The sequence below is a fragment of the Scyliorhinus torazame genome, chromosome 10 (genome assembly GCF_047496885.1).
Source record: "Scyliorhinus torazame isolate Kashiwa2021f chromosome 10, sScyTor2.1, whole genome shotgun sequence".
NCBI lineage: Eukaryota > Metazoa > Chordata > Chondrichthyes > Carcharhiniformes > Scyliorhinidae > Scyliorhinus > Scyliorhinus torazame.
In genome coordinates, this window is record NC_092716.1 from 52,065,790 (window position 1) to 52,091,884 (window position 26,095).

Genomic DNA, 26,095 nt, shown 5'->3' on the forward strand with positions numbered 1-26,095 from the left:
GTTCCAAACAGAAATGTAAATTAAATAAACAAAATCTTTTGTTTCTGTAGCTTACAAATAATTTATATATCTAATGGAATTCACAACCCTCTCCTCCAGGTTTTCTGGTTCCAACCAGAAACTCCCTTGTTTACAAAGGTGGTTTCAGCTTCTTTGATTTGGCCACTCCACGAATAATTCAAATCCCTTATTGAGATAACAGACCTGACACTGCCAAAAATTCAGATGGGTCATCCATTGTTAAAGTGTTCGCATTTCCAATCCTAACCTCATCAAATAAAAACTTAGATTACCTTTTGAACTGCAATCATCCCAAGTCTATTCATCAGTTCCTCAACCAAGTGTTTCCACTTATCTGAGTTTAACAATTCTTAAAACTAAAAAGTTACAACTAAAACACATGAATTATGGAATCAGACATTTGTAACATTCCTTTTATTTTTAATTTTTCTTTCGTTGGGATGCATTTAGGGTGATTGGTCATTGGTAAAGCCAGCATTTATTGTCCATCTCTTGAGAAGATGGTGGTGCACCATCTTTTGGATTGCTGAAGTCCATGCAATGTAGATACACTCACAGTGCTGAAGTAAGTTTCAGGATTTAGACTCAACAACAGTGAATGATTGGCAATATAATTCAAAGTCAATTGTTGTGTGACTTGGAGAGGAATTTTCAGGTGGTGGTAATTCCTATGCATCTGCTTCCCTTGTCCCTCTAGATTGTAGATTTGGAAGGTGCTGTTGAAGGAGCCTAGGTGAGTTGCTGCAGTGCATTTTTTAGATGCTATGCACTACCGTCACCAGTCGTCCGTATTGAAGGGAGTAAATATTGAAGGTGGTGTTAACATCCTCTGAATCTGTCAGTTTAACTGGGCAATGGATTCCCACGGTGCTCTTGGCTTGTTGACCCTGGCAATTCCACACAGCTTGGGAAATCTTTGCGTTTGTTGTTAAAACTAGAATGTTGGTTTAAAGTCTGCACTGACTCTATACATATTAAAATTATAGACCTGATATTTGTATGGCAGTTTCCCACACATCTACAATTGTGCCCTGGTAAAAGCTGGAAGTGACTGGGATCATATCAGGTTTTTGACACACTAGCATGTTTTGGGAATTTAATCATACCCAACTTCCATGCAGCACCTGACCCCATCCCCTTTAGTAGTTAAAATTCTGCCCCACATTGTTGCAAGCAACTATTAGAGCAGACACTTTAACATTTAAAAAGGAATTGGATAAGAGTTAAAATGGTACAGGAAAAAGGGAATGAAGTAGGATTAGACAGTACTAGTAAACACACAATGAACTGAATGCCTCACCGCCACCCCCATGATTTAAATGCTATGATTCTGTAAAAGGAATGAACACAAAAATTAAACAAAAACTTACTTCACCGATTAGATTCAGCTTTCTTTATATCTCAGGCTCAGAAAGTGGCAGGCAACTTGAAAAGGCAGCTAAGAAGGTGTATGAGATACTTGGCAATTGAAATAGAAAAGACTTGCATTCATATTGCACTTTTCACAGCCACTGGATGCCTCAAAGTACTTTACAGCCCATTAAGTACTTTTGAAGTATAGCCATTGTTGTAATGCAGGAGGATAGTAGACAGGGGAAGGGTTGGCCACTGAAGGATAGGCAAGGGAATCTATGTGTGGGAGTCAGAGGAAATGGACGAGGTACTAAATGAATACTTTGCATCAGTATTCACCAAAGAGAAGGAATTGGTGGATGTTGCGTCTGGAGAAGGGTGTATAGATAGCTTGGGTCACATTGAGATCCAAAAAGACGAGATGTTGGGCGTCTTGAAAAATATTAAGGTGGATAAGTCTCCAGGGCTTGATGGGATCTACCCCAGATTACTGAAGGAGGCAAGAGAGGAAATTGCTGAGGCCTTGACACAAATCTTTGGATCCTCACCGTCTTCAGGTGATGTCCCGGAGTACTGGAGAATAGCCAATGTTGTTCCTTTGTTTAAAAAGGGTAGCAAGGATGATCCAGGGAACGACAGGCTGGTGAGCCTTACGTCAGTGGTAGGGAAATTACTGGAGTGAATTCTTCGAGACAGGATCGACTCCCATTTGGAAGCAAGTGGTCGTATTAGCGAGAGGCAGCATGGTTTTGTGAAGGGGAGGTTCTGTCTCACTAACTTGATAAGAGTTTTTCGAAGAGGTCACAAAGATGTTTGATGCAGGTAGGGCAGTGGATGTTGTCTATATGGACTTCAGTAAGGCCTTTGACAAGGTCCCTCATGGTAGACTGGTACAAAAGGTGAAGTCACACGGGATCAGGGGTGAGCTGGCAAGATGAATACAGAACTGGCTAGGTCATAGAAGGCAGAGAGTAGCAATGGAAGGGTGCTTTTCTAATTGGAGGGCTGTGACTAGTGGTGTTCCGCAGGGATCAGTGCTGGGACCATTGCTGTTCGTAATCTATATAAATGACTTGGAGGAAAATGTAACTGCTCTGATTAGTAAGTTTGCAGACGACACAAAGGTTGGTGGAATTGCGGATAGCGATGAGGACTGTCAGAGGATACAGCAGGATTTAGATTGTTTGGAGACTTGGGCGGAGTGATGGCAGATGGAGTTTAATCCGGACAAATGTGAGGTAATGCATTTTGGAAGGTCTAATGCAGGTAGGGACTATACAGTGAATGGTAGAACCCTCAAGAGTATTGAAAGTCAGAGAGATCTGGGTGTACAGGTCCACAGGTCACTGAAATGGGTAACACAGGTGGAGAAGGTAGTCAAGAAGGCATACGGCATGCTTGCCTTCATTGGCCAGGGCATTGAGTATAAGAATTGGCAAGTCATGTTGCAGCTGTATAGAACTTTAGTTACGCACACTTGGAGTATAGTGTTCAATTCTGGTCGCCACACTACCAGAAGGATGTGGAGGCTTTAGAGAGGGTGCAGGAGAGATTTACCAGGATGTTGCCTGTTATGGAGGGCATTAGCTATGAGGAGCGGTTGAATAAACCCGGTTTGTTCTCACTGGAACGACGGAGGTTGAGGGGCGACCTGATAGAGATCTACAAAATTATGAGGGCATAGACAGAATGGATAGTTAGAGGCTTTTTCCCAGGGTAGAGGGGTCAATTACTAGGGGGCATAGGTTTAAGGTGCGAAGGGCAAGGTTTAGAGGAGGTCTACAAGGCAAGTTTTTTTACACAGAGCGTAGTGGGTGCCTGGAACTCGCTGCCGGAGGAGGTGGTGGAAGCAGGGACGATAGTGACATTTAAGGGGCATCTTGACAAATACATGAATAGGATGGGAATAGAGGAATACGGACCCAGGAAGTGTAGAAGATTGTAGTTTAGTCGGGCAGCATGGTCAGTACGGGCTTGGAGGGCCGAAGGACCTGTTCTGTGCTGTACTTTTCTTTGTTCTTTGTTCTGTCCCTCAGGGGTCCTCCATGCGCCTGCTTCAGGCCTCCCCTTCACCCTCCCTCACCCTTCATGCTATCCCTTCACCATTGTGTCAGGGTGGCAGTTTAGTTTAGACGGGCAGCATGGTCGGCTCAGGCTTGGAGGGCCGAAGGGCCTGTTCCTGTGCTGTACTTTTCTTTGTTCTTTGATAATGAATACAAAAACAAAGATATTTTAATCTTTACAAATTTTTGGTTATGCCTCAGCAAGTATTGTGTATAATTCCGTGGACCACATTTCAGGAAGGAAATCAAGACCATGGAATAGGGAGAAGGTTTACCAGGATGGCACTGTTGATGACGAATTTCAGTTATGCAAAGCGACAGAAGCTGGGATTGTTCTCCTTAGAACACTGTTTTTCAAACTTCTTTTCCCCCTGGTACCTACTTGCCAGCATTCGGGGCCCACGCCGGCCAAACATTGCGGCCCAAACTTTGTGACCTACACCATGTTCTCTTACCTTTAATGTGAAAGTGGAGCCTGCTTGGTCCTCACAATTCCACTCCAATCAGTTTCACAGGAGGAGAGGGCAATGTGCATATCAGATGCAGACTTCAGCCAGTCTCTCCAGGAGATTCAGATGGGAGATCCTGGCCAGTAGGTACACTGCCTATTGGCCATCTCTTCCCTGTAACACAGCAATCCATCTTCACAGTCCTCTTGCCTTGCTTGCTTACAGCTAGAAATTGGAAAAAGTTCTCCTCCATGATTCAGTGCTGCACGTGCAGGACGCGTGACCTTCTCACTGCTGCAACTTATGGTCAAAAGACTGCACACAGCCTCATTTAGTTCTCATCTAAAAGCCAGTAGTGGCTGTCATTCTCAATTTATATGCCAGTAGCGACCATTGGGCATTTCTCCCGCGATCGGTGCTACCGCAGGAACGCCGCAGCCGATTGCTCTGCGACCCTCTCAATGCGCACCCACGTATCTTGACCCGCACTTTGAAAAACTCTGCCTTAGAACAACAAAGATTAAAGTGAGACCGAATAGATGTATTCAAAATTATGCAGGTTTAGATAGAGCAAGTAGGGAGAACATATTTCCCCGGCAAATAATTTGGTACGGTATGTAAAAATGGCTGTTAATTTTTTATATTTTGGGGGAAAACTGTGTTATTCTGTAAAGAAGGCGGTATGTCGGAGTGTGTGCAAATGATTTAATTAAATTGAGAAACGATTAATGGACACCTTATGGCTCGAAGAGTTTAGGGAAAGGGAACTAGCTAGGTGCATGCATGTGTAAGGAGACTGGTCAAGTAGTTAGTAAGTAAATAGATTAGGTTCAGAAATTTACATTAGGAAGCCATGTAGTGAGTGTTAAATTTTCAGATGTTAAATTTCAAAAGGGAAGGAAAAAGGCTTTTACAGCTTACAAAAGTTTCAAAAGTAAATAATGTAAGGTTATTAAATTGCATTTGACCTGAAAGTCGAGGTTATAGGCAAACATGAAATATTTTTATATTTTGGAAAAGCTATGTTCAAAGAAGTGGGGTGGGCAATGTAATCATAGATGAAAGGTAAAATAGTTATGTAAGGAGGGATGCCGAGAGCACAGGAGTTGGTTGCATGAAGAACACCTGCTGCAAACAACTCTGGGCTGAGAAAAGGCGCAGTTTGAATCAGCCATCCAGTCATGCCAGCAAAGTCCAGAGGCTGGAGAAAGCGATCTTGTCCTGAAGTCTTGGATTTCCACAGCAGAGTGGAAAGAGTGAGGTTGGGTGCCTTATTAAAATGGCAGCTTTGCCTTGAGGGTAATGTTACTGAATTGTTGTAGTTGAACATCTACAAGGGATTGCTGGCAGGAGGGTGTTACTTGTGGATCTGACCAAGCTTTGAGCCTTTTTGGGGAATGTTTTGTAAGACTAACTTTAATTGTGGAACTGCAATCTTATGTGCTTACGTTTTCTTTTCTTCTCGTAAATAAACCTTTTAATTTTAAAATCCCAAAAGTGTTACTGGACTTATTACTGCTGGAGTTGGCATGTTTACTTCTTGTTTTCAGAATACAAAAATAAAGCTATGGCCCATTAAGCGAAGTTTTCCCTCTGGGATTTGTTTTGTTCAGCAATTAACATATGACATGGTCATAACAGTAATAGAGGTCATAAATTTAAAATAATTGGCAAAAGAACGTGAGAAAAAATTAGGAGAAATTTCTTCAGAGGATTGACTTGGAACAAACTACCTGAAATATAGGATGGAATTTTCTGATATTTTGGCAAAGTGTCAAGTTGGACGGGAAAACGGTTGCCCACCGGCGGCGGTCGCGGTTTTGCCCACCATACATTTAGCCACTTAAGTCAGGAAAAATATTTTCTCGGGTTTCACACTACTTTGACGGCGGAAAGAATCTGATTCGCTTGGCATGTGCTCAGCCTGAGTGCTTCAATTACTGGGTAGCTCCACTTGGTTGGTGCAGACGCGATGGGCCGAAGGGCCTCTTTCCGTGCTGTAAAACTCTATGACTTAACCGAATTCCCAGCACCTGTTCCAAATCCAAAGCAGAAGATGGCTACAAGGAGGGTCGCGTCAAAGTTTTCAGACCAAGACCTGACCAGATGCTGGACATGGAGGAGAAACTCCCTGATGTTTTACCCTTGAGCGGGCAGAGACCCTCCAGCAAGGTAACCGATTCAACATGGGTGGCAGTGACAGTGCTGGTAAGCGCCAATTCTCTGCACAGGATATCAGGAGTGCAGTGCAGGAAGAGAATGAATGACCTGCTCCGCTCAGTCAGGGCAAGTCACTATTCTCAACAATTTCTGGTCAACCACTCACACACACTCACCCCATCTGTTTCCTTGCAGAAAAAGCTGTCTCAAAGCTGCTAGGTAAGAGCACAGTTGGTTGGACAACTGGCCAAGTTGAAACTCCTAATGGAGTTTGAGGAGAGAACTGTTGTGCTTGCCAGGGAGGGAGAGGGTCGCTCCTAGCTTAGGGGAGAGGTTGACGTGAAAAATAAAAGTGCTGACCCACAATCCCTTCGTCCACCTCATGAAACTCACACGAGTTCTATCTCTTATATCCTTATGCCGTTCCCAAACTCTCATGCCATCTCCCTTCTCTTGCGGGCACAGCAAGGAAGAAGCCAGAGTCACCTTCAGGCAGGGAGGTAAAGAGCAGCCCGGAGATCAACTCAATAGGAATTCTTGGATATGCACTTGGAAGACATGTCACAGCTTTCAGCCGCACCCTTCACCAGCACAGAGTCACACACCTCAGTGATGTTAGTAGTAGAGAGGCTTCAGGGAACAAACTGGTGAGCACCTCACTTTTTCTGATCCATAGCAGGCGAAGGCAGTGACATCCCAGCGATCCGGCAGTTGGTGGACTGCTGGACACCAAGTCTCTGTGAACCCAGTCATGTGATGTGCCTCTGGGCCAAGTCATTCTGCAGTTGCTGGAGCTCCAAAGGCAGAGTAGGGAACATCAAGAAGGTATGTCCACATCACTCGTCGGATTGAAAGGCCAACTGGAGTCCCAACACCACCTATCTGAGGAGGTTGTGCCGGCACTCTTGAGGAAGCCAAGTCAACACTGAGGGTGGCAGTTGCAGTGGAGATTTTGGTGCATGACCTCCATAGTGCAGGGCATGAGGTCCGTGGTGGATGTGACCACCATGATGTAGGCACTTGTGGGCATCCACAGAGGATGGTAGGGTTTCTGCACCCCACTTCAGCTGCATTCTTAGTATAGGAGGGGCCCTCGCGCACCCATAAGGAGGATGAGAGGCTGGTCCATAGACAGGGGCGTTCCACCTGGGGGGCTCTGGTAGTGTCCAGCCCATCTGACTATTTTCCTTTTCTGACCATTCTAGCTCGTTTCCCACACCATGGAGGATGGCGCTGCCACACCACAGCACCCCAAAAGCACGCCGGGGCTCTCTAGGCTGCGGGGCCCTAGAGGACAGCTGCCAAAGCCATCACAGACAACAGGGTAAAGCAAACAGAAGGCTGCCTCCGCCTCTGCTGTGGATCCTGGGCAGACACCGAGATGCAGAGGTGGTATAGGAAGGTGAAGAGAGTTTAGTTGCACCGAGTGGGCACTGGTATTGTTAGGCAATTGTAGACATGTAAAGATTAAACCACCCGTGTAAATCACTTTTTGCACCCTATTTGTGCCTGCTTGCACTCAGTAGCTCTCGTTGGACCCCTTGCCTAAGCTCAATAGCTTATCTCTGAACTCCCCATTGGAAGTGAGGCTGGCAGGTTCCCGTTTTTAAAAAAGTGTTGTTGAGCCCGCCAGCTTAACATCACAATGCTGGGGACAGATTATCGAGCATCAGGGGTGGTTACAGCGGGACTGCCTGCTAATGATATAATAAAGAACTCAAACCCCCACCTTTTTCGGCAGGAACCACATCAAGCCACTGGAGGGAGCTGGGGTCATTCATTGTGGGACACCTCGCCATCATAAATCTCCTTTTCCTGGCTCTGTGGTATTTTGCACCCCTGATGCTATTGCCGCCTGCTGCAAACCACTGTGGAAATTCCTGACCATAGTGATGGAATCAGATTCCATAGAAACTTTTAAAAGGTAATTGGGCATGAACATGAAGAGGACTAATATGGAGGGTTTGGGGAATAAAGCTGGGGTGTGGAACCAAATTGTACGGCTCTTTGAAAGAGCCAGCACTGTCATGATGGGCCAAATGACTCGCTTCTGTGCTGCAAGATTCTGTGATTTTATCTTGCTGTAACAAATCTGCTGTATAAACTATTCTGCATTCGCCCTATAAACAAATATTTGCCCTAGGTTTTAATGTTGGGGATGGAGAACAGGCCATCACAAGTCGAGTCTTTCTCAGACAGTATTCTGTAAAGCTAGTGAAATGTAACACAATGGAATGGTATTTGTATGGTATGTAAAAATCAAATTTTTACCTTGTTGCCCCAAATCCAAACTTTGCTTTAAGGAATTTAAAAATATGTTCATCGGATTCTAGCCCTAGAATTTTCTGCAATAAAAAGGAACACATTGATGAGATCTGACAGCAATTTACAGTCCTACTTTAAATTGTTTCCATTCAGTACTGCTTCTGTCAAGAGTTACTCTTTTGAGTTACTATCCAAAATCTTGGACTATTAATAAATGTTATGTGAGAAGCCCTGAAAATGTAATGGGGAAAGTATAATGAAAAAACTCAACCAAAATTGGTGTTGGCTAAAGATATATGCGGCTTACTGATTGTTAGAAATTATTTTACCACAATTTAACCTACTGGCAAGATAGTTACTGTAACTAAATTCCAATAAACAGTTTTGATTTTTGTGAATGTGATACCTACTATATCTTCTGAAAAAATATGTAATAAATATAGGTTCAAAGGAGTATAAATGCCCACATAAGCTAGTTGAATGACTTGTTTGTGTTGTATATTCTATGCAAATGATTAATGAGGCTGGACACTCTTATTCATGAGCCTTTATAGATAAAAATAAATTAGAGGAAAATGCATATTATTTCATATTAGCAAAAATAATTACATTCATCTACATGTAACACATTTTGTAGAGTTTTTGTAAATAAGACTTTCAATAACTATTTACATACCTTACTTGTATTATTTGTTAGGATTGTTAAGCTGAATACTACAACTAAATGCAGCAATAGTTTCAAAATTCTTAAAACAAAACCACCAGATTTTAAATTCCTCTAAAAAAAAAAGAAAGATGACAGTATTAGATTCTTCAATTCCATAAAAATCAATCTCAACAACCAAGGAGGACAATCCAGATATTTAACAGAAATATGGCTGCAATTATAATGCCTAGAAAGAGGCTCAAAATCAAAATGATGTGGTTTGACAACAATTCTCATTTCTAAAACATTCTAATTTGCTTTACCATTGCACTACACGGACATTTTTGGAACTAATCAGAAATATGGCAGCACAGTGGTTAGCACTGTTTCCTCATAGCACCAGGGACCGGGTTTGATTCCAACCTTGGGTGGCTGTCTGCTTTGAGTTCGAAAGTCCTCCCTATGTCTGCATGGGTTTCCTCCGGGTGTTCCGGTTTCTTCCCACAAGTCCCGGAAGACGTGCTTGTTAGGTGAATTAGACATTCTGAATTCTCCCTCAGTGTACCCAAACAGGCGCCGGAGTGTGGCGACTAAGGGACTTTCACAGTAACTTCATTGCAGTGTCAACGTATGCCTACTTGTGACACTAATAAAGATTATACTTCCATGCAGGTCCTATGCCCCTTAAACAAAGAGCATATCTACCAAGCAATTTAATCAACTTTTCTCCCCTCACAAAATCCTTAAATTCTGTCTTGCGTTTTTCCACTCACTCTAGTTGATTAAAGGATAGATCACATTAACAAGCTGCTAGCTTAGTATTTCCTTAGGGTCCAAGTACTAGAGTTTATCAAGAACTTTCCAACATATAAAACACAATTCTTCATGTTTTGGCAATTGTAAAATTACAAAGATGACCCTTAAAATGCAAATTTGCTGTCCTCTTTGGTCTGTGGAATAGTTACCTCAGGCATAAAAAAGATCAGTGCAACCTTTGCCTCAGGCTGTAAGGACAAAGTTCCACGGTTACATCACTTTTACCCCAATTGATTTATTTTTAAGACTGTCTGGCTATTCCCACCATACTACACTCTTCAGAGTAGCCTCATGATTACACTGAGGACGAAACAATTATTTCAATGGCAGCTATATCATTATAATTGAAGCAAATTAGAAAAATATGGGGGAGAAATTGGCTGTGTAGCACCTGTTTTTTGGCACTTACATACCATCCTAACACTCAAAATTGGAACACAAAAATGGAATCCAAGATGTGTGCACACTTCTAACAGAAAGTGTGCCCGACAACATCTTGGTAAAGGGGTTTCCACATGCCCACCTAATGAATGCCTGCAGTATGCAAAGCATGGAGATGACATCAATCGTATGCAACATTGATTTGATGCCAGTGTTGCCATTTTCAAATGCTAACCTCCAGTCTACACCCTGCCTTAAACTCATAGAACTGAACAGAATGCGAAAATTAAATATATCCCACCAACACGATTTAATGAGATCATCAAGTTCTTATAGATTAGTTGCCGAATTATTTCTTCTGCTTACTGGTGCAATTGCAAGTGCTTGTTTTGGAGCTTTCTGAGATGTGCCTAGAGTTTGAATAGTCTACGGGGAGTGAAGTGGCTGGTGCTTCAGTATTTTTGGTTGATTTAAAAGTTTGTTTGGAAGCAATTTGCTTCATCGGGTGGCATGGCGGCACAGTGGTTAGCACTGCTGCCTCATAGCACCAAGGACCTGGGTTTGATTCCAACCTCGGGTGACTGTGTAGAGTTTGCACGTCCTCCCTGTGTCTGCGTGGGTTTCCTCCAGGTGCTCCGGTTTCCTCCCACTGTCCAAAGATGTGCAAGTGAGGTGGATTGGACATGTTAAATTGCCCACAAGTGTCCAAAAGTTGGGTGGGGTTACAGGGAGAGGTTGGGAAGTGGGCCTGGGTAGGATGCTCTTTTGAAGGGTCAGTGCGGATTCGAAGGGCTGAATGTCCTCCTTCTGCACATTCTATAATTCTATGATCACAAGTGGCCTGGAATGGCTTTCTCTGAGTATTTGAGCAAGACTGGGAGAGTGAAGGGAAGCCACACAGTTAGAAAATGGAAAGGGGTGAGGGGATAAAGGTTATCACCAGAAGGCCACATCTGCAATGGATCTTTAGGGAGCAGTTTTCTAACCTCGATTTCAGCCATGACAAAGTTGGAGGGAAGAATTAGAAGGACAAATTTCAACACGAGGTGGAGGAACACAAAGAGAAAGGGAGACTACAACATAAACAGCCCGTTCTGCTGGAGTGATAATCCAGAGATTACTACCTTTGAGGTTCTGCTTTTCAATTTAGCGCTTAGCCGGCTGGTTTAGCACAGGGCTAAATCGCTGGCTTTGAAAGCAGACCAAGGCAGGCCAGCAGCATGGTTCAATTCCCGTACCAGCCTCCCCGAACAGGCGCCGGAATGTGGCGACTAGGGGCTTTTAACAGTAACTTCATTTGAAGCCTACATGTGACAATAAGCAATTTTCTTTTCATTTCATTTCATTTCATTTCATTTTCATATTCTCTTTGGGGAACCGCTTTCCAATTTCTACTTATGTCGTTGGTACCTACATGAACCGCAACTGGATCCTCCTTCTCCCACCGCAAGTTCCTCCCCGGCCCTGCTCAGAAATCCTAAACCCTAGCACCAGGCTATGATTGAATTTTACATTAGGTTTGAAAGTGATGTAGTTCAATCAGAGACTAGGGCCTTAAATGTAAACAAAGGAAACTATGAAAGTATAAGGGGCAAACTGGCTATGGTAGATAGGGAAACTACTTTAAAAGATATGATGTTAGGAAAGATTTACTTTAAAAGATATGATGTCAATGACAACAGTTAAATATCTAATACATAGTTTACCGCAAAAATACATTCCTTTAATGCACAAAAACCCAGCAAGGAAAGTGTTCCAACCAAGGATAAGAAATCAAGGATTGTATTAGATCAAAGGAAGAGGTGTATAAAGTTGCAAAACTGGTAACTGGGAGCATTGGGAGGACCAAGAAAATGATTAAGGGAAAATAGAATAAGAATAGACTACGGAGATACAAGAACGGACTGTAAAAGCTTCTACAAGTATGTAAAAAGGAAAAGATTAGCAAAAGCAAATGTGGGTCCATTACAAGTGGTGTCAAGAGAAACTAAACAAATACTTTGTGTCTGTCTTTACAGAAGAAAATACTAAAAGCCTTCGAGAAATAATGGAAAATTAAGGGACTAGTGTAAACAAGGAACTGCAAGATATTAATTAGTATTAGTTAAAAAAAGTATTGAAAAATTAATGGGACTTAAAAGTAGATAAATTTCCTGGACCTGATGATCTACATCCCAAAGTGTTGAAAGAGGTGGCTGCAGATATAATAGATTCATTGGTGGTCATCTTTCAAAATTCTATAATTTTGAATTGGTTCCAGCAAACGTAACCCTAATATTTAAGAAAGGAGAGAGAAAATGGGGAACCACAGATTTGGTCGCCTGACATCAGTATCATAGATTCCCTACAATTGCAGAAGGAGGCCGTTTGGTCCATCGAGTCTGCACCAACGCTTCAAATGAGCACACTATCTAGGCCCAATCTCTCTTTCCCCCCACCCCACCCCCAAACCTTTGGGCAATTTAGCACGGCCAATCCACCTAACCTGCACATCTTTGGACTGTGGGAGGAAACCAGAGCACCCGGAGGAAACCCACGCAGACGTGGGTAGAATGTGCAAACTCCACTAGTTATCAGAGGTTGGAATCGAACACAGGTCCTTGGTGGTGTGGAGCAACAATGCTAACCACTGTGCCACAATGTAGTAAGAGTAAATGCGAGAATCAAAGCCACTCTCCTGGGGTGACACCTCGGCAATCAAAGAATCTGGAGAACAGATTGATGAGACTGCTGTAATGTCCTGTATACCCCTTTAAACAGTGGTATTCTGAGACATGAGGACAGCAGTCTTGAGCTTCAATTGCAGTACTCCGACCATTGACAGGAGATGGATGGCACAGTGGTTAGCACTGTTGCCACATAACGCCAGGGACCTGGGTTCACTTCCAGACTTGGGTGACTGTCTGTGTGGAGTTTGCATATTCTCTCACTGTCTGCGTGGGTTTCCTCCTGGTGCTCTGGTTTCCACCCACAGTCCCAAAGATGTGCAGGTTAGGTGGATTGGCTGTGCTAAATTGCCCTTAGTGTCCAGGGATCTGCGGTGCTGGGATAGGGCGGGAGCCAGGATAAGACACTCTTTCAGACGGTCGGTGCAGACTCGATGGGCCAAATGGCTTCCTTCTGCACTGTAGTGGTTCTCTGATGTGTGGGTTATGGGGTTACATGGATAGGCTGGGACAATTAGCCTACATAGGGGGCTCTTTCAGAGGGTTGGTAAGAATTCTATGATTCCATGTCAGTGCTGCAATAAAAGCTATGGTGGCATCACGTTATGGGCTTCATAGATGCTGAAGAAGGTGATCAGTAATTCCATGTCGGAACCGATGAGCAAGTTCTATGCCACGTTGATTTGGACTCCTCCGTGCTCTTCAACATTAAGTGCAGGCTGACTGACAGGAAGATCAGTAATGATTCATTGAATGTCAGAGTAGGCTGGAAGGGCTGAATGATCTATTCCTTCTATTTCCTTTGCTTTCCATGTGTCCTTGGCTCTCCCAATTTTCTGCTGAAGGGCTTCTCCAGTAAATGCAGCATGTATGTTGAAAGGCTGCAGACCTCCAATTTCAATGGACGCTTTCCAGTGCATTTAATTATGTATGCCAATCTGCTTCTTCCGTATCCTGGCCTATTAAAGTCCTCATCTGTAGCAGAACCAATTTGTGACCTTGTTCTCCAAATAGCTTGCATCTGCAAGCTCATCCCCTCCCATCCTGACTCCGATGTACTTGTGCCTAGATTTGTTTATTGACAAGTGAGTCCAGGGTTATTTGGGGGGGGGGGGGGGGGGGGCAGAAAGGAAAAAGAGGTGTTGAGGCTACAAACAGATCAGCCATGACTTTAATTGAATAGCGGAGCTGATTAAAGTCCAAAAGGCCTATTCTAATTCTTAGTATCTATCCACTCTCCCTCGCCTCAGAAATACACGTTGTTGTCTATGTCTGAGTTGGTAGCTGGGATCAAGTGACATTGCCATTTTATCCATACGGTCTTTTTCCTCTTACTCCGCTGACTGGGAAGGTTGTAGTTCTTGGGTTTCTAAATGGAAAAGGGACGAGTTGGGTTGCGTGAGAGGAGAGGAGAAAGTAAAAAGTGCATGCTTACATTATCTACAACTCATGCTTTGGAAGAGAATGCAAAATGAGAGATAACCTGAAACGTTAACTCTGTTTTTTGCTTCACAGATGCTGTCTGAGCTGCTGAATACTTCCAGCATTTTCTATTTTTATATGAAAAAGAGCAAGAATTGAAATCCCTCAACATTATCCTTTCAGCCTTGCCAGTGGACATTGCTGCAGTGATGTTCCTTTCCAGGATGGTCAGCACAATTTCCTTGAAGGGGTAACGCACTTGGCTCCATCCAGTTCTTTTCTGTTACCTGCTGTAATGTGCCACCTTCTTTTGCAAGAAAAAGATGTGAGTCTGTGAGTGTCCTGCAATATGTTTGGGTAATGTGGTTGTCATGGTTGAATAGCTTCCAGCATGTGCGAACTCTAAACTGTGTGTGTGTGTGGCTTGTAACAGTGCTAATGTGTGGGGATGAGGCAAAGCACGTTGAATACCGGTTGATAAGAGCTTGCTGGTTTTTCGGTGATGGAGATGTAGAGAATCGAGTAGTAGATGAGGCTTGTGTGCAATGCAATATGTAATTTGAGGATTCATTCACTTACCTTGATAACTCATGTCAGGTCTTAAAATGTCTTCCTGCATTACATCCCTGTTCTTGGAGCAACATTCCTGGCATTGACTTCCACCAGTACCTGTTCTCACTGCTTCCTGAGCATATATCTGGAAGGCCTTCTGCCCCTCGTGACATCTCTCCTGGTTTCCACTACTGCCATTAAGATCTCCAGCCCATTGTCTAAAAACCTTGATGCTCACTCATTTGAGTGGTTGCTCAGATCACCATAGAGACTGACATTTAAAAACATTCCTACCACTTGTTGCAGGCACAATGTGTCTCCCTTTTAAGCGGTGCCTTTAAGTAGCACTAGCCACTCACTCGTGTGGAGAGTGTTTGCTGCAAAAAGCAATCATTGATAAGAGCAGGAAGCATCAATTTAAATATATTGTCTGCAAGGCAATGAATGGGCACAAGTTAATTACATAAAACAATTCCCACACAATTTTCTGCAGTTAATAAATTTCTCCCATAGAATCTTCATAATTAAGATATTTCCTGTCTGAAATTCAAAAACAGTAGGATATAAATTGTAAGGTTAAGATTAAGGTTATTGCTACCTGCAAATGCCGTACTACTAAAGCAGCCAGAACGAAACTTAGAACCAGTGACCCTAGGAGCATAGAGTTGTTAAATTGCAGGATCCAGACAAGAAGCAAAGAAACCACATGTATAAAATATAGTGATGTAACCTGTAATAAAAGAGATACAACATCAATGAATCATTCTAGAAACACAATACACAAAAAATGAACAGTGCAATTAAAGTTCCTTATGCAAAATATTTTCCCAAAGCCAAAATAGTACTTTTAAAGCATTAAATTAAATACATGTGATGGCTGTAAGTTTCCTGAAGTAGGAGGAGAATTAGGGTTGAGGCCGAAAACAGATAAATAACGTCAGTTTCTCTTCGCACAAATGAGATAGGAGATAGGATAGATTTACTGAATCACCCAGGATTTGCTGTTATTTGCTCAGTTTCCTCTCTTCCTCAATGATTTAGTTTGCCACATCCACATTAAATTTGGGAGTTCAGTATTTGAGGCATCTCTGCCTGATAACCCCACTGGCCACCCTAAGTGAATGGACAATTTTACTGACCAGTTTATCCTTTCTCCCCATATGTTTAAATCTTCTAATATGCATTATGGTGGAATTCAAACTAGTATACTCATACCATCACTGTAAGGCTAATATATTTTGAAGTCTTTATGCATTCCCATTGAAGAAGTTTACCAAAAACAAAGGACACCATAAACTCAGACTGACGAGGTTCCTTTTCCTCTCGTGAAACCTAGAGCTACTTTACAGGTGTCTCCCTCCCATGGCCCCACTTTAAAATTAAATTGATATCCACCATCTTTTAATCTCCACACATTGCACAGCAATCTCTGCCCAAGTACTGCAACAGTCGGAAATCAGATTAGATTACCCCACAAACTTCTCAACTGTATTTATAATCTTTAATAATCCAGCTAACACCAGTATTTTGCAAGTTTAATAATTCCATATTTTATTCTGTGACACAGTGTGTGCTGCATTCCCATGTAAACTCATGCACACATCAAGTTTAGTGCTCAAAATTATCTGCAGGTTACCTTAGATGGAGGCACCATATCGAAACAGTCCAAGGAAAAGAGAACCAGAGCTTGCATTAATAAAATAAACTGGTTAAACTGCCAGGTAACGCAGAAAAGGAATGTTGATATCATGATCAATGTGAACGACCAACACTGAAAATAAAATTAAAAAAAAACATATTCAGTACAGGTCATAACTGGGAAATATATCTGCTTTTAAGTGCTTGTGCACTAATTTTCTTTCTAATTCCACACCCTTCATTTGTCAAATTGCCATCAGGATAGGTCGAATTTGATAGCCTGAATGCATTTGGTATGATATCTGCCTATACAGATGGGAAAGTTCAATCCTCAACTTTCAGGTACAGAAGCACGCTATACATGTACAGAAGAATAATATTAAGAGTTTAATTCCACAACTGAATTTTCCCTCTTTTTCTTGGAGGCTTCATTAGCCTGAGTGGATCACAAGATGAACAACAAAGCTGTTATACATTTTTTTAGTTGGATCATTGCTGAAAAGGTCACAGTAAATCTTTGCACATTGCTCCTGAATTTACTGCAGAATATGGGCTGGATTCTCCGGTTCCTCAGCCGCGTGTTCCTAGGTGGCGTGCCATTCGCTGGTGATGGGATTCTCTTTTTCTGCTGCTTGTGTAGAGTTTCCCAGTGAAGCCACTCCACTCTGCCAGGAAACCAGTGGGCTGGGGTGCGCTGCCAATGGGAAGAGTGAATCCCAACGGCCAGAGTATTTCGGCCTATATTTCCCTTTTGCATGATGAAAAGCACACAAACATGCTAATGTCATAGGCAGGAGAGGCCATTCGGCCCCATGAACCTGCTCCATCATTTAATAAGATCATGGCTGATATTATTGTGACCTTAACTCCATGTTTCTGCCTGCCCCCCCCCCCCCCCCCCAAAGCCTTAGACTCCTTTGTTGATCAAATATATCTCACTCAGCCTTGAATATTGTTATAACCTGCCCCGATCCTATTGGCTGGGGACAATTGGTCCCATGTTCCTTGGGGAATATGAGCTCCCAATTTGGGGGGTGCGGGGAATCATTAGCAGTGCAGCTTTATAAATAGAGTTGGCCAATGTGGTACCAGCTAAAGAGGGAACCAGTAGTGAACTATTGGCACTGTGTACATATAGTTGTAAACAGAGTTACTTTCTGTTTGACTCTACAAACTCATGCTGGATTCTTCGTGGCCCTCACAAAAGAGATATTCAATGATCCAGTCTACACTGTTCTCTGGGGAAGAGAATTCCAGAAACTAAGAACCAGATACTGAAAAGAATTCTGGGATAAATCAGTGCAGTCACAACTTGAAAGGATATCGAGGAGAAGGACCCTTGCACTCACAATGTTAGGCTTGTACTATACGACTGCCATCAGCCATCAGGATACAAAGGAATATATGTAGTCAGATTCTGGAAAGATGTGAAAATGGCAGGCTTGTTGTGGTGGGTGATTTTAATTTCCCCCATATTGACTGGGACTCCCTTAGTGCCAGAGGTTCGGATGGGGAGCAATTTGTTAGGCATGTCCAAGAGGGTTTTTTGATTCAGTATGTTGATAGTCCGACCAGGGAGGGGGCCTTACTGGACCTAGTATTAGGGATTGAGCCCCGCCAGGTGTCCAAGCTTTCAGTAGGGGAACATTTTTGGAATAATTATCATAATGACGAAAAGTCATTGGCAAATAGGGTTAAGGAAAATCCCACGGATTTTTACACACACATAAAAAGCAAGAGGGTAGCCAGGGAAAGGGTTGGCCCACTGAAGGATAGGCAAGGGAATCTATGTGTGGAGCCAGAGGAAATGGGCGAGGTACTAAATGAATACTTTGCATCAGTATTCATCAAAGAGAAGGAATTGGTGGATGTTGAGTCTGGAGAAGGGTGTGTAGATAGCCTGGGTCACATTGAGATCCAAAAAGACGAGGTGTTGGGAGTCTTTAAAAATATTACGGTAGGTAAGTCCCCAGGGCCTGATGGCATCTACCCCAGAATACTGAAGGAGACTGGAGAGGAAATTGCTGAGGCCTTGACAGAAATCTTTGGATCTTCACTGTCTTCCGGTGATGTCCCGGAGGACTGGAGAATAGCCAATGGTGTTCCTTTGTTTAAAAAGGGTAGCAAGGATAATCCAGGGAACTACAGGCTGGTGAGCCTTACGTCAGTGGTAGGGAAATTACTGGAGAGAATTCTTCGAGACAGGATCTACTCCCATTTGGAAGCAAATGGACGTATTAGTGAGAGGCAGCATGGTTTTGTGAAGGGGAGGTCGTGTCTCACAAACTTGATAGAGTTTTTCGAAGAGGTCACAAAGATGATTGATGCAGGTAGGGCAGTGGATGTTGTCTATATGGACTTCAGTAAGGCCTTTGACAAGGTCCCTCATGGTAGACTGGTACAAAACGTGAAGTCACACGGGATCAGGGGTGAGCTGGCAAGATGGATACAGAACTGGCTAGGTCACAGAAGGCAGAGTGTAGCAATGGAAGGGTGCTTTTCTAATTGGAGGGCTGTGACTAGTGGTGTTCCGCAGGGATCAGTGCTGGGACCATTGCTGTTCGTAATCTATACAAATGACTTGGAGGAAAATGTAACTGGTCTGATTAGTAAGTTTGCAGACGACACAAAGGTTGGTGGAATTGCGGATAGCGATGAGGACTGTCAGAGGATACAGCAGGATTGAGATTGTTTGGAGACTTGGGCGGAGAGATGGCAGATGGAGTTTAATCCGGACAAATGTGAGGTAATACATTTTGGAAGGTCTAATGCAGGTAGGGACTTTACAGTGAATCGTAGGACCCACAAGAGTATTGAAAGTCAGAGAGATCTAGGTGTACAGGTCCACAGGTCACTGAAAGTACAGGTCAAGAAGGCATACGGCATGCTTGCCTTCATTTTAAAAAAATATGTTTTTATTAAGAATTTTTCAATAACAATATTTTCCACATTACAAACAACGCCCCCCCCCCCCCCCGTAACAAAGAAAAGAAAAATAACTCGTGTGGCAAGACATGAACATGGCATGTCAATACGATACAAAACTTTGTACATTGGATTCTTCCCGTACATGTCAGTTTCCGGATCATTCATGTGTTTTCTTGCTCAAATGCCCCCCAGAGAAACCCCCCCCCCCCAGCCCCTCCTCCCCCCCCCAGCCCCTCCTCCCCCCCCCCCAGCCCCTCCTCTCCCCCCAGCCCCTCCTCCCCCCCCCTCCCCCCCCCTCCTCCCCCCCCCCCCTCCTCCACCCCCCTCCCTCCCCTCCTCCCTCCTCCCCCCCCCCTCCTCCCTCCCCCTCCCTCCTCCCCCCCCCTCCTCCTCTCCCCCCCCTCCCCCCCCCCTCCCTCCCCCCCCCCTCCTCCCCCTCCCCCTCCCCCTCCCCCCTCCTCCCCCCCTCCCCCCTCTCCCCCCCCTCCTCCCCCCCCCCTCCTCCCCCCCCTCCTCCCCCCCCCCCTCCTCCCCCCCTCCCCCCTCTCCCCCCCCCTCCTCCCCCCCCCCTCCTCCCCCCCCTCCCCCCTCTCCCCCCCCCCCTCCTCCCCCCCCCTCCCCCCCCTCTCCCTCCCCCCCCCTCTCTCTCCCCCCCCCTCTCTCTCCCCCCCCTCTCTCTCCCCCCCCCTCTCTCTCCCCCCCCCCCCTCTCTCTCCCCCCCCTCTCTCTCCCCCCCTCTCTCTCCCCCCCCTCTCTCCTCCCCCCCCCTCTCTCTCCTCCTCCCCCCTCTCTCTCCTCCCCCCCCCTCTCTCCTCCCCCCCCCCCCTCTCTCTCCTCCCCCCCCTCTCTCCTCCCCTCCCCCCCCCCCCTCTTCCCCCCCCCCCTCCTCTTCCCCCCCCCCCCCTCCCCCCCTGGGTTTCTGTTGCTGCTGTCCGACCTTCATCTAACGCTCCGTGAGTGAGATGGTCTAGGAACGGTTGCCACCGCCTGTAGAACCCCTGCGCAGACCCTCTCAAGGCAAACTTTATCCTTTCCAACTTGATAAACCCTGCCATATCATTTATCCAGGCCTCCACGCTGGGGGCTTCGCCTCCTTCCATATTAGCAAGATCCTTCTCCGGGCTACTAGGGACGCAAAGGCCAGAATGCCGGCCTCTTTCGCCTCCTGCACTCCCGGCTCGTCCACTACTCCAAATAGTGCTAGCCCCCAGCTTGGCTTGACCCGGACTTTCACCACCTTAGATACTGTTCCCCGCCACTCCCCTCCAGAACCCCTCCAGTGCCGGGCATGACCAAAACATATGGACATGGTTCGCTGGACTTCCTGAGCACCTCCACATCTGTCCTCCATCCCAAAGACCTGCTCAGCCTCGCCCCCCGTCATATGCGCTCTATGAACCACCTTAATTGTATCAGGCTAAGCCTGGCACACGAGGAAGAGGAATTAACCCTACTTAGGGCGTCAGCCCATAGCCCCTCCTCAATCACCTCCCCAACTCCTCCTCCCATTTACCCTTCAGCTCCTCTACCCAAGCCTCCCCCTCTTCTTTCATCTCCTGGTATATCGCCGACACCTTGCCCTCCCCGACCCATACGCCCAAAATCACCCTATCTTGAATCCCCTGTGCCGGGAGTAGCGGAAATTCCCCTCACCTGCCGCCTCACAAACGCCCTCACTTGCATGTACCTGAAAGCATTTCCCGGGGGTAGCCCAAGCTTCACCTCCAGCGCCCCTAAGCTCGCAAACATCCCGTCAATGAACAGGTCTCCCATTCTTCTAATCCCTACCCGATGCCAGCTCTGAAATCCCCCGTCCATCCTTCCTGGGACAAACCGATGGTTGTCTCTGATCGGGGACCCCACCGAGGCTCCCGTCGCACCCCTGTGCCGTCTTCACTGCCCCCAGATCTTTTTTAGCGTTGCCACTACCACCGGGCTCGTGGTATACTTTGTCCGTGAGATCGGCAGCGGTGCCGTCACCAGCGCCCCCAGGTTCGTTCCTGTGCAGGACGCCATCTCCAACCTCTTCCACACCGCCCCCTCTCCCTCCATCACCCACTTACGGATCATTGCCACGTTGGCTGCCCAATAATAACCCACCCATATTCGGGCAACGCCAACCCTCCTCTATCTCTGCTATGCTCCAAGAACCCCTCCTTACCCGCGGGGTCTTGCCCACACAAATCCCATAATGCTCCTGCTTACCCTCTTAAAAAAGGCCTTAGTGACCACAATTGGGGAGGTATTGGAATACAAAAAGAAATCTTGGATGACCACCATTTTAGCCGATTGTACCCTACCCGCCAGCGAGAGTGGCAACATGTCCCACCTTTTAAAATCCTCCTCCATCTGTTCCACCAACCGCGACAAATTAAGTTTGTGCAGTGCCCCCCAGCTCCTAGCTACCTGAATCCCCAAGTATCGAAAGCTCCTTTCTCCCTCAACGGTAGGTCGTCTATTCCTCTTCCCTGGTCCCCCGGATGGATCACAAAGAGCTCACTCTTTCCCACATTGAGCTTATAGCCGGAAAAGTCTCCAACTCCCGTAGGATCTGCATTACCTCAACCATCCCCTCCACTGGATCCGTCACAATACAGCAACAGGTCGTCTGCGTACAGCGACACTCGATATTAGCTCTCCACTCGAAACCACCCCCTTCTATTACCCCGACTCCCTTAACGCCATGGCCAAAGGTTCAATTGCTAATGTGAACAGCAGAGGGGACAGGGGCACCCCTGCCTCGTCCCTTGATACAGCCGGAAATACTCCGACCTCCGCCGGTTCGTGACCACACTCGCCACCGGGGCTTTATACAGGAGCTTAACCCAACTGATAAACCCTCCCCCGAACCCAAACCTCCTCAACACTTCCCAGAGATACTCTCACTCTACCCCGATCGAAGGCCTTCTCGTGTCCACGGCTGTCACTATCGCCGCTTCTCCCTCCACGATGGCATCATTATCACATTTAGGAGCCTTCGCACATTTGTATTTAACCTGCCTACCCTTTACAAATCCCGTCTGGTCCTCGTGAATCACCCCCGGGACACAGTCCTCAATCCCTCATGGCCAACATTTTTGCCAGCAACTTAGCATCTACATTAAAGGAGCGAGATCGGTCTATACGACCCACATTGCAGTGGGTCCCTTATCCCGCTTCAAGATCAAAGAGATCGTCGCCTCCGACATTGTCGGGGGCAGGGTCCCCCCCTCCCTTGATTCATTGAAGGTCCTTACCAGCAACGGGGCCAACAGGGTCTACATATTTCCTGTAGAACTCCCACCGGGATCCCATCCCGCCCCGGGGCCTTCCCTGCTTGCATGCTCCCCAGTCCTTAACCAGTTCCTCCACCCCAATTGGTGCCCCCAAAACCAGCCACCTCCTGCTCCTCCACCTCGGGAACCCTCAACTGATCCAAGAATCGCGCATCCCCTCTTTTCCCCCTGGGGGCTGGGACCTATATAGTTCCTCGTAAAAGGCCTTAAAAGCCTCATTCACTTTCCACTGCACTCTGCACCGTAGTTCCCCTGCCATCTTTGACTCCACCTATGTCCCTCGCTGCCATCCTCTTACGGAGCTGGTGTGCCAGCATCCGGCTCGGCTTCTCCCCATATTCATATATCGCCCCCTGTGCCTTTCTCCACTGTGCCTCTGCCTTCCCTGTGGTCAACAGGTCAAACTCCGTCTGGAGACTTCGTCTCTCCCGAGTAATCCCTCATCAGGAGCCTCTGCATATCTCCTGTCCACCCTTAAAATCTCCCCCACTAACCTCTCCCTTTCCCTGCCCTCACTCTTAACCCTGTGAAGCCCTGATGGAGATGAACTCTCCCCTGACCACCGCCTTCAGCGCCTCGCATACTACTCCCACCTGCACCTCCCCATTGTCGTTAGCCTCCAGATACCTTTCAATACACCCCCGCACCCTCCCTCGTCTGCCAGCAGTCCACATCCAACCTCCACAACGGGAGTTGGTCCTTCTCCTCCCCCAGCTCCAGCTCCACCCAGTGCGGGGCATGGTCTGAAAATGGCTATGGCCGATCAATGCCCTTCCCAGAACAAAAAAATCTATCCGGGAGTAGGCCTTATGCATGTGGGAGAAAAAAGAAAATTCTCTGGCCCAAGGCCTGGCAAATCTCCATGGATCTACTCCCCCCATCTGATCTATAAACCCCCTAAGCACCTTGGCCGCAGCCGGCCTCTTCCCCGTCCTAGATCTGGAACGATCTAATGCTGGGTCCAGCACCGTGTTAAAATCCCCCCCCATTATCAAACTCCCTACCTCCAGGTCCAGAATACGCCCCAACATCCGTTTCATGAATCCAGCATCATCCCAATTTGGGGCATATACATTTACCAGTACCACATCCGTCCCCTGCAACCTACCACTCACCATCACATATCGGCCTCCCTTGTCCGCTACTATGTTCTTGGCCTCAAACGACACCCCCTTTCCCACCAGTATTGCCACCCCTCTATTCTTCGCATCCAGCCCCGATGGAACACCTGTCCCCGCCCAACCCTTCCTTAACCTGACCTGATCTGCCACCTTCAAATGTGTCTCCTGAAGCATGACCAAGTCTGCCTTCAGTCCCTTTAGATGCGCGAACACTTGGGCCCTCTTAACCGGCCCATTTAGGCCTCTCACATTCCACATGATCAGCCGGATTGGGGGGCTATCAAATCCCCCCGCCGACTAGCCATCTCCTATCTTAGGCCAGTCCCGTGCTCATGCCTCTCGCACCCTCCAGTCCCCCAGGCGGGGACCCCTGCCCCGACCACCTCTTCCATTTTCAGTTCCCCCTCGGACAGTGCAGCAGCAACTCTAGAATCCTCCCCTCCCCTCTTCCCCCCCCCCTCTTTTCCTCCCCCCTCCCTCTTTCCTCCCCCTCTCCCTCTTTCCCCCCCCTCTCCCTCTTTCCCCCCCCTCTCCCTCTTTCCCCCCCCTCTCCCTCTTTCCCCCCCCTCTCCTCTCCCCCCCCCCTCTCCCTCTTCCCCCCCTCCCTCTTCTCCCCCCCCCTCCCCCCGCTAGATCCGCATCTAGCTCTTTTGCTCCCGCCATATTACTTCCGTGAGTCAGCTGACTTCTGCTGACCCCAGATTCCCCTGCCTTCCCGTTGATCTCCCCCATGTGGGAGTCGCTCCTCTTTCTTACCTTCCTCCATCCCCCCCCCTTTTGGCGCGGGAAAAAGCCCGCGCTTTCCTGAACCGCCCCCTATGGCGCAGCTCCTGTTGCGGCCATTATCCCAGTTCCCTCATCCCCGAGTCTCACCTCCCTCCAGCACCGACGCCCCACATTCCCCATCATCATCATCTTGTCTACAGGAAACGGAAAAAGGAAATTTTAGGAATTTTAACCAGAACCTCTACCCACATCCCCATCCATCATCCCACCCATGAAATATTCTTCACCCATATTTACAACCCCATATACAACCACATCCCCTCAGTTCGAGTCCAGTTTTTCCATCTGAACAAAGGTCCAAGCGTCTTCTGGCGTTTCAAAATAATGGTGTTGGTCCTGATAAGTGACCCACAGTCGCGCAGGCTGCAGCATGCCAAACCTGACTCTTTTTTTATGCAGCACCGCCTTGGCCCGGTTGAAGCCAGCTCTCCTCTTTGCCACCTCCGCGCTCCAATCCTGATATATTCGGATCACCGCGTTCTCCCAACTACTGCTCCGCACCTTCTTGGCCCATCTCAGCACACTTTCTTTGTCCGCGAAGCGATGGAACCTTGCCACTATCGCCCTTGGCGGCTCATCAGCTTTGGGTCTCCTCGCCAGGACCCGGTGAACCCCTTCCAGCTCCAGGGGGGGTCGGAGAGGCCTCCGCACCAATCAGCGAATGGAGCATTGTACTCGCGTACTCCCCGGCATCAGCTCCCTCCACTCCTTCGGGAAGACCCAGAATCCAGAGGTTCTTCCTCCTCGACCTGTCTCCAGAACCTCAATTCTCTCGGCCTACCTCCTGTGCACCGCCTCGTGCGCCTCCATTTTTACCGCCAGGCCCAGGATCTCGTCCTCGTTGGTATTCACCTTATCAGTCACCTCACGAAGCTCCACCGCCTGGGTCTTCTGGGTCTCCTTCAGCCCCTCGATCGCCAACAGCATTGGCGCCAGCACCTCCTTTTTCAGCTCCTCCACACATCGCTTGAGGAACTCCTGCTGGTCTGGCCCCCACGCGCTGCTCGCTCTCCGCCAACTTGCCTTTTTCCCCTCGTTTTGGTCTCTGCTCCAGGGCCTCTTTCCTCGTCGTTCCACCGCTGATCTCTGCCATATATTGTATGGGGGGACCTCACTGCACCTTCCCACACGGGATTAAATCGAAAAAAGTTCCGTTGGGGCTCCTCTAGAGAGCCCGAAAGTCCGTTGTCGCGGGAGCTGCCGAAACGTGCGGCTTAGCTCCGCATCGCCGCAACCGGAAGTCTCCATGCTTGCCTTCGTTGGCCGGAGCATTGAGTATAAGAATTGGGCAAGTCATGTTGCAGTTGTTAGTTAGGCCACACTTGGAGTATAGTGTTCAATTCTGGTCGCCACACTACCAGAAGGATGTGGAGGCTTTCGAGAGGGTGCAGAAGAGATTTACCAGAATGTTGCCTGGTATGGAGGGCATTAGCTATGAGGAGCGGTTGAATAAACTTGGTTTGTTCTCACTGGAATGATGGAGGTTGAGGGGGCGACCTGATAGAGGTCTACAAAATTATGAGGGGCATAGACAGAGTGAATACTCAGAGGTT

General features: G+C 46.9%; 1 protein-coding gene across 5 annotated transcripts in view; it reads right to left on the minus strand.

Annotated features, from left to right (window-relative positions):
* Positions 1–26,095, minus strand: part of dpy19l3 (dpy-19 like C-mannosyltransferase 3) — a 162,316-nt gene that overhangs the window by 68,443 nt on the left and 67,778 nt on the right. For all 5 annotated transcript variants that reach the window (XM_072518120.1, XM_072518121.1, XM_072518119.1 and 2 more), the window contains 4 exons: positions 16,431–16,565; positions 15,393–15,524; positions 8,988–9,089; positions 8,318–8,391 (listed from right to left, as the gene is read on the minus strand). In XM_072518120.1, the coding sequence (XP_072374221.1) occupies positions 8,318–8,391; positions 8,988–9,089; positions 15,393–15,524; positions 16,431–16,565 (443 nt within the window). The remainder of the gene's footprint in view (positions 1–8,317; positions 8,392–8,987; positions 9,090–15,392; positions 15,525–16,430; positions 16,566–26,095) is intronic.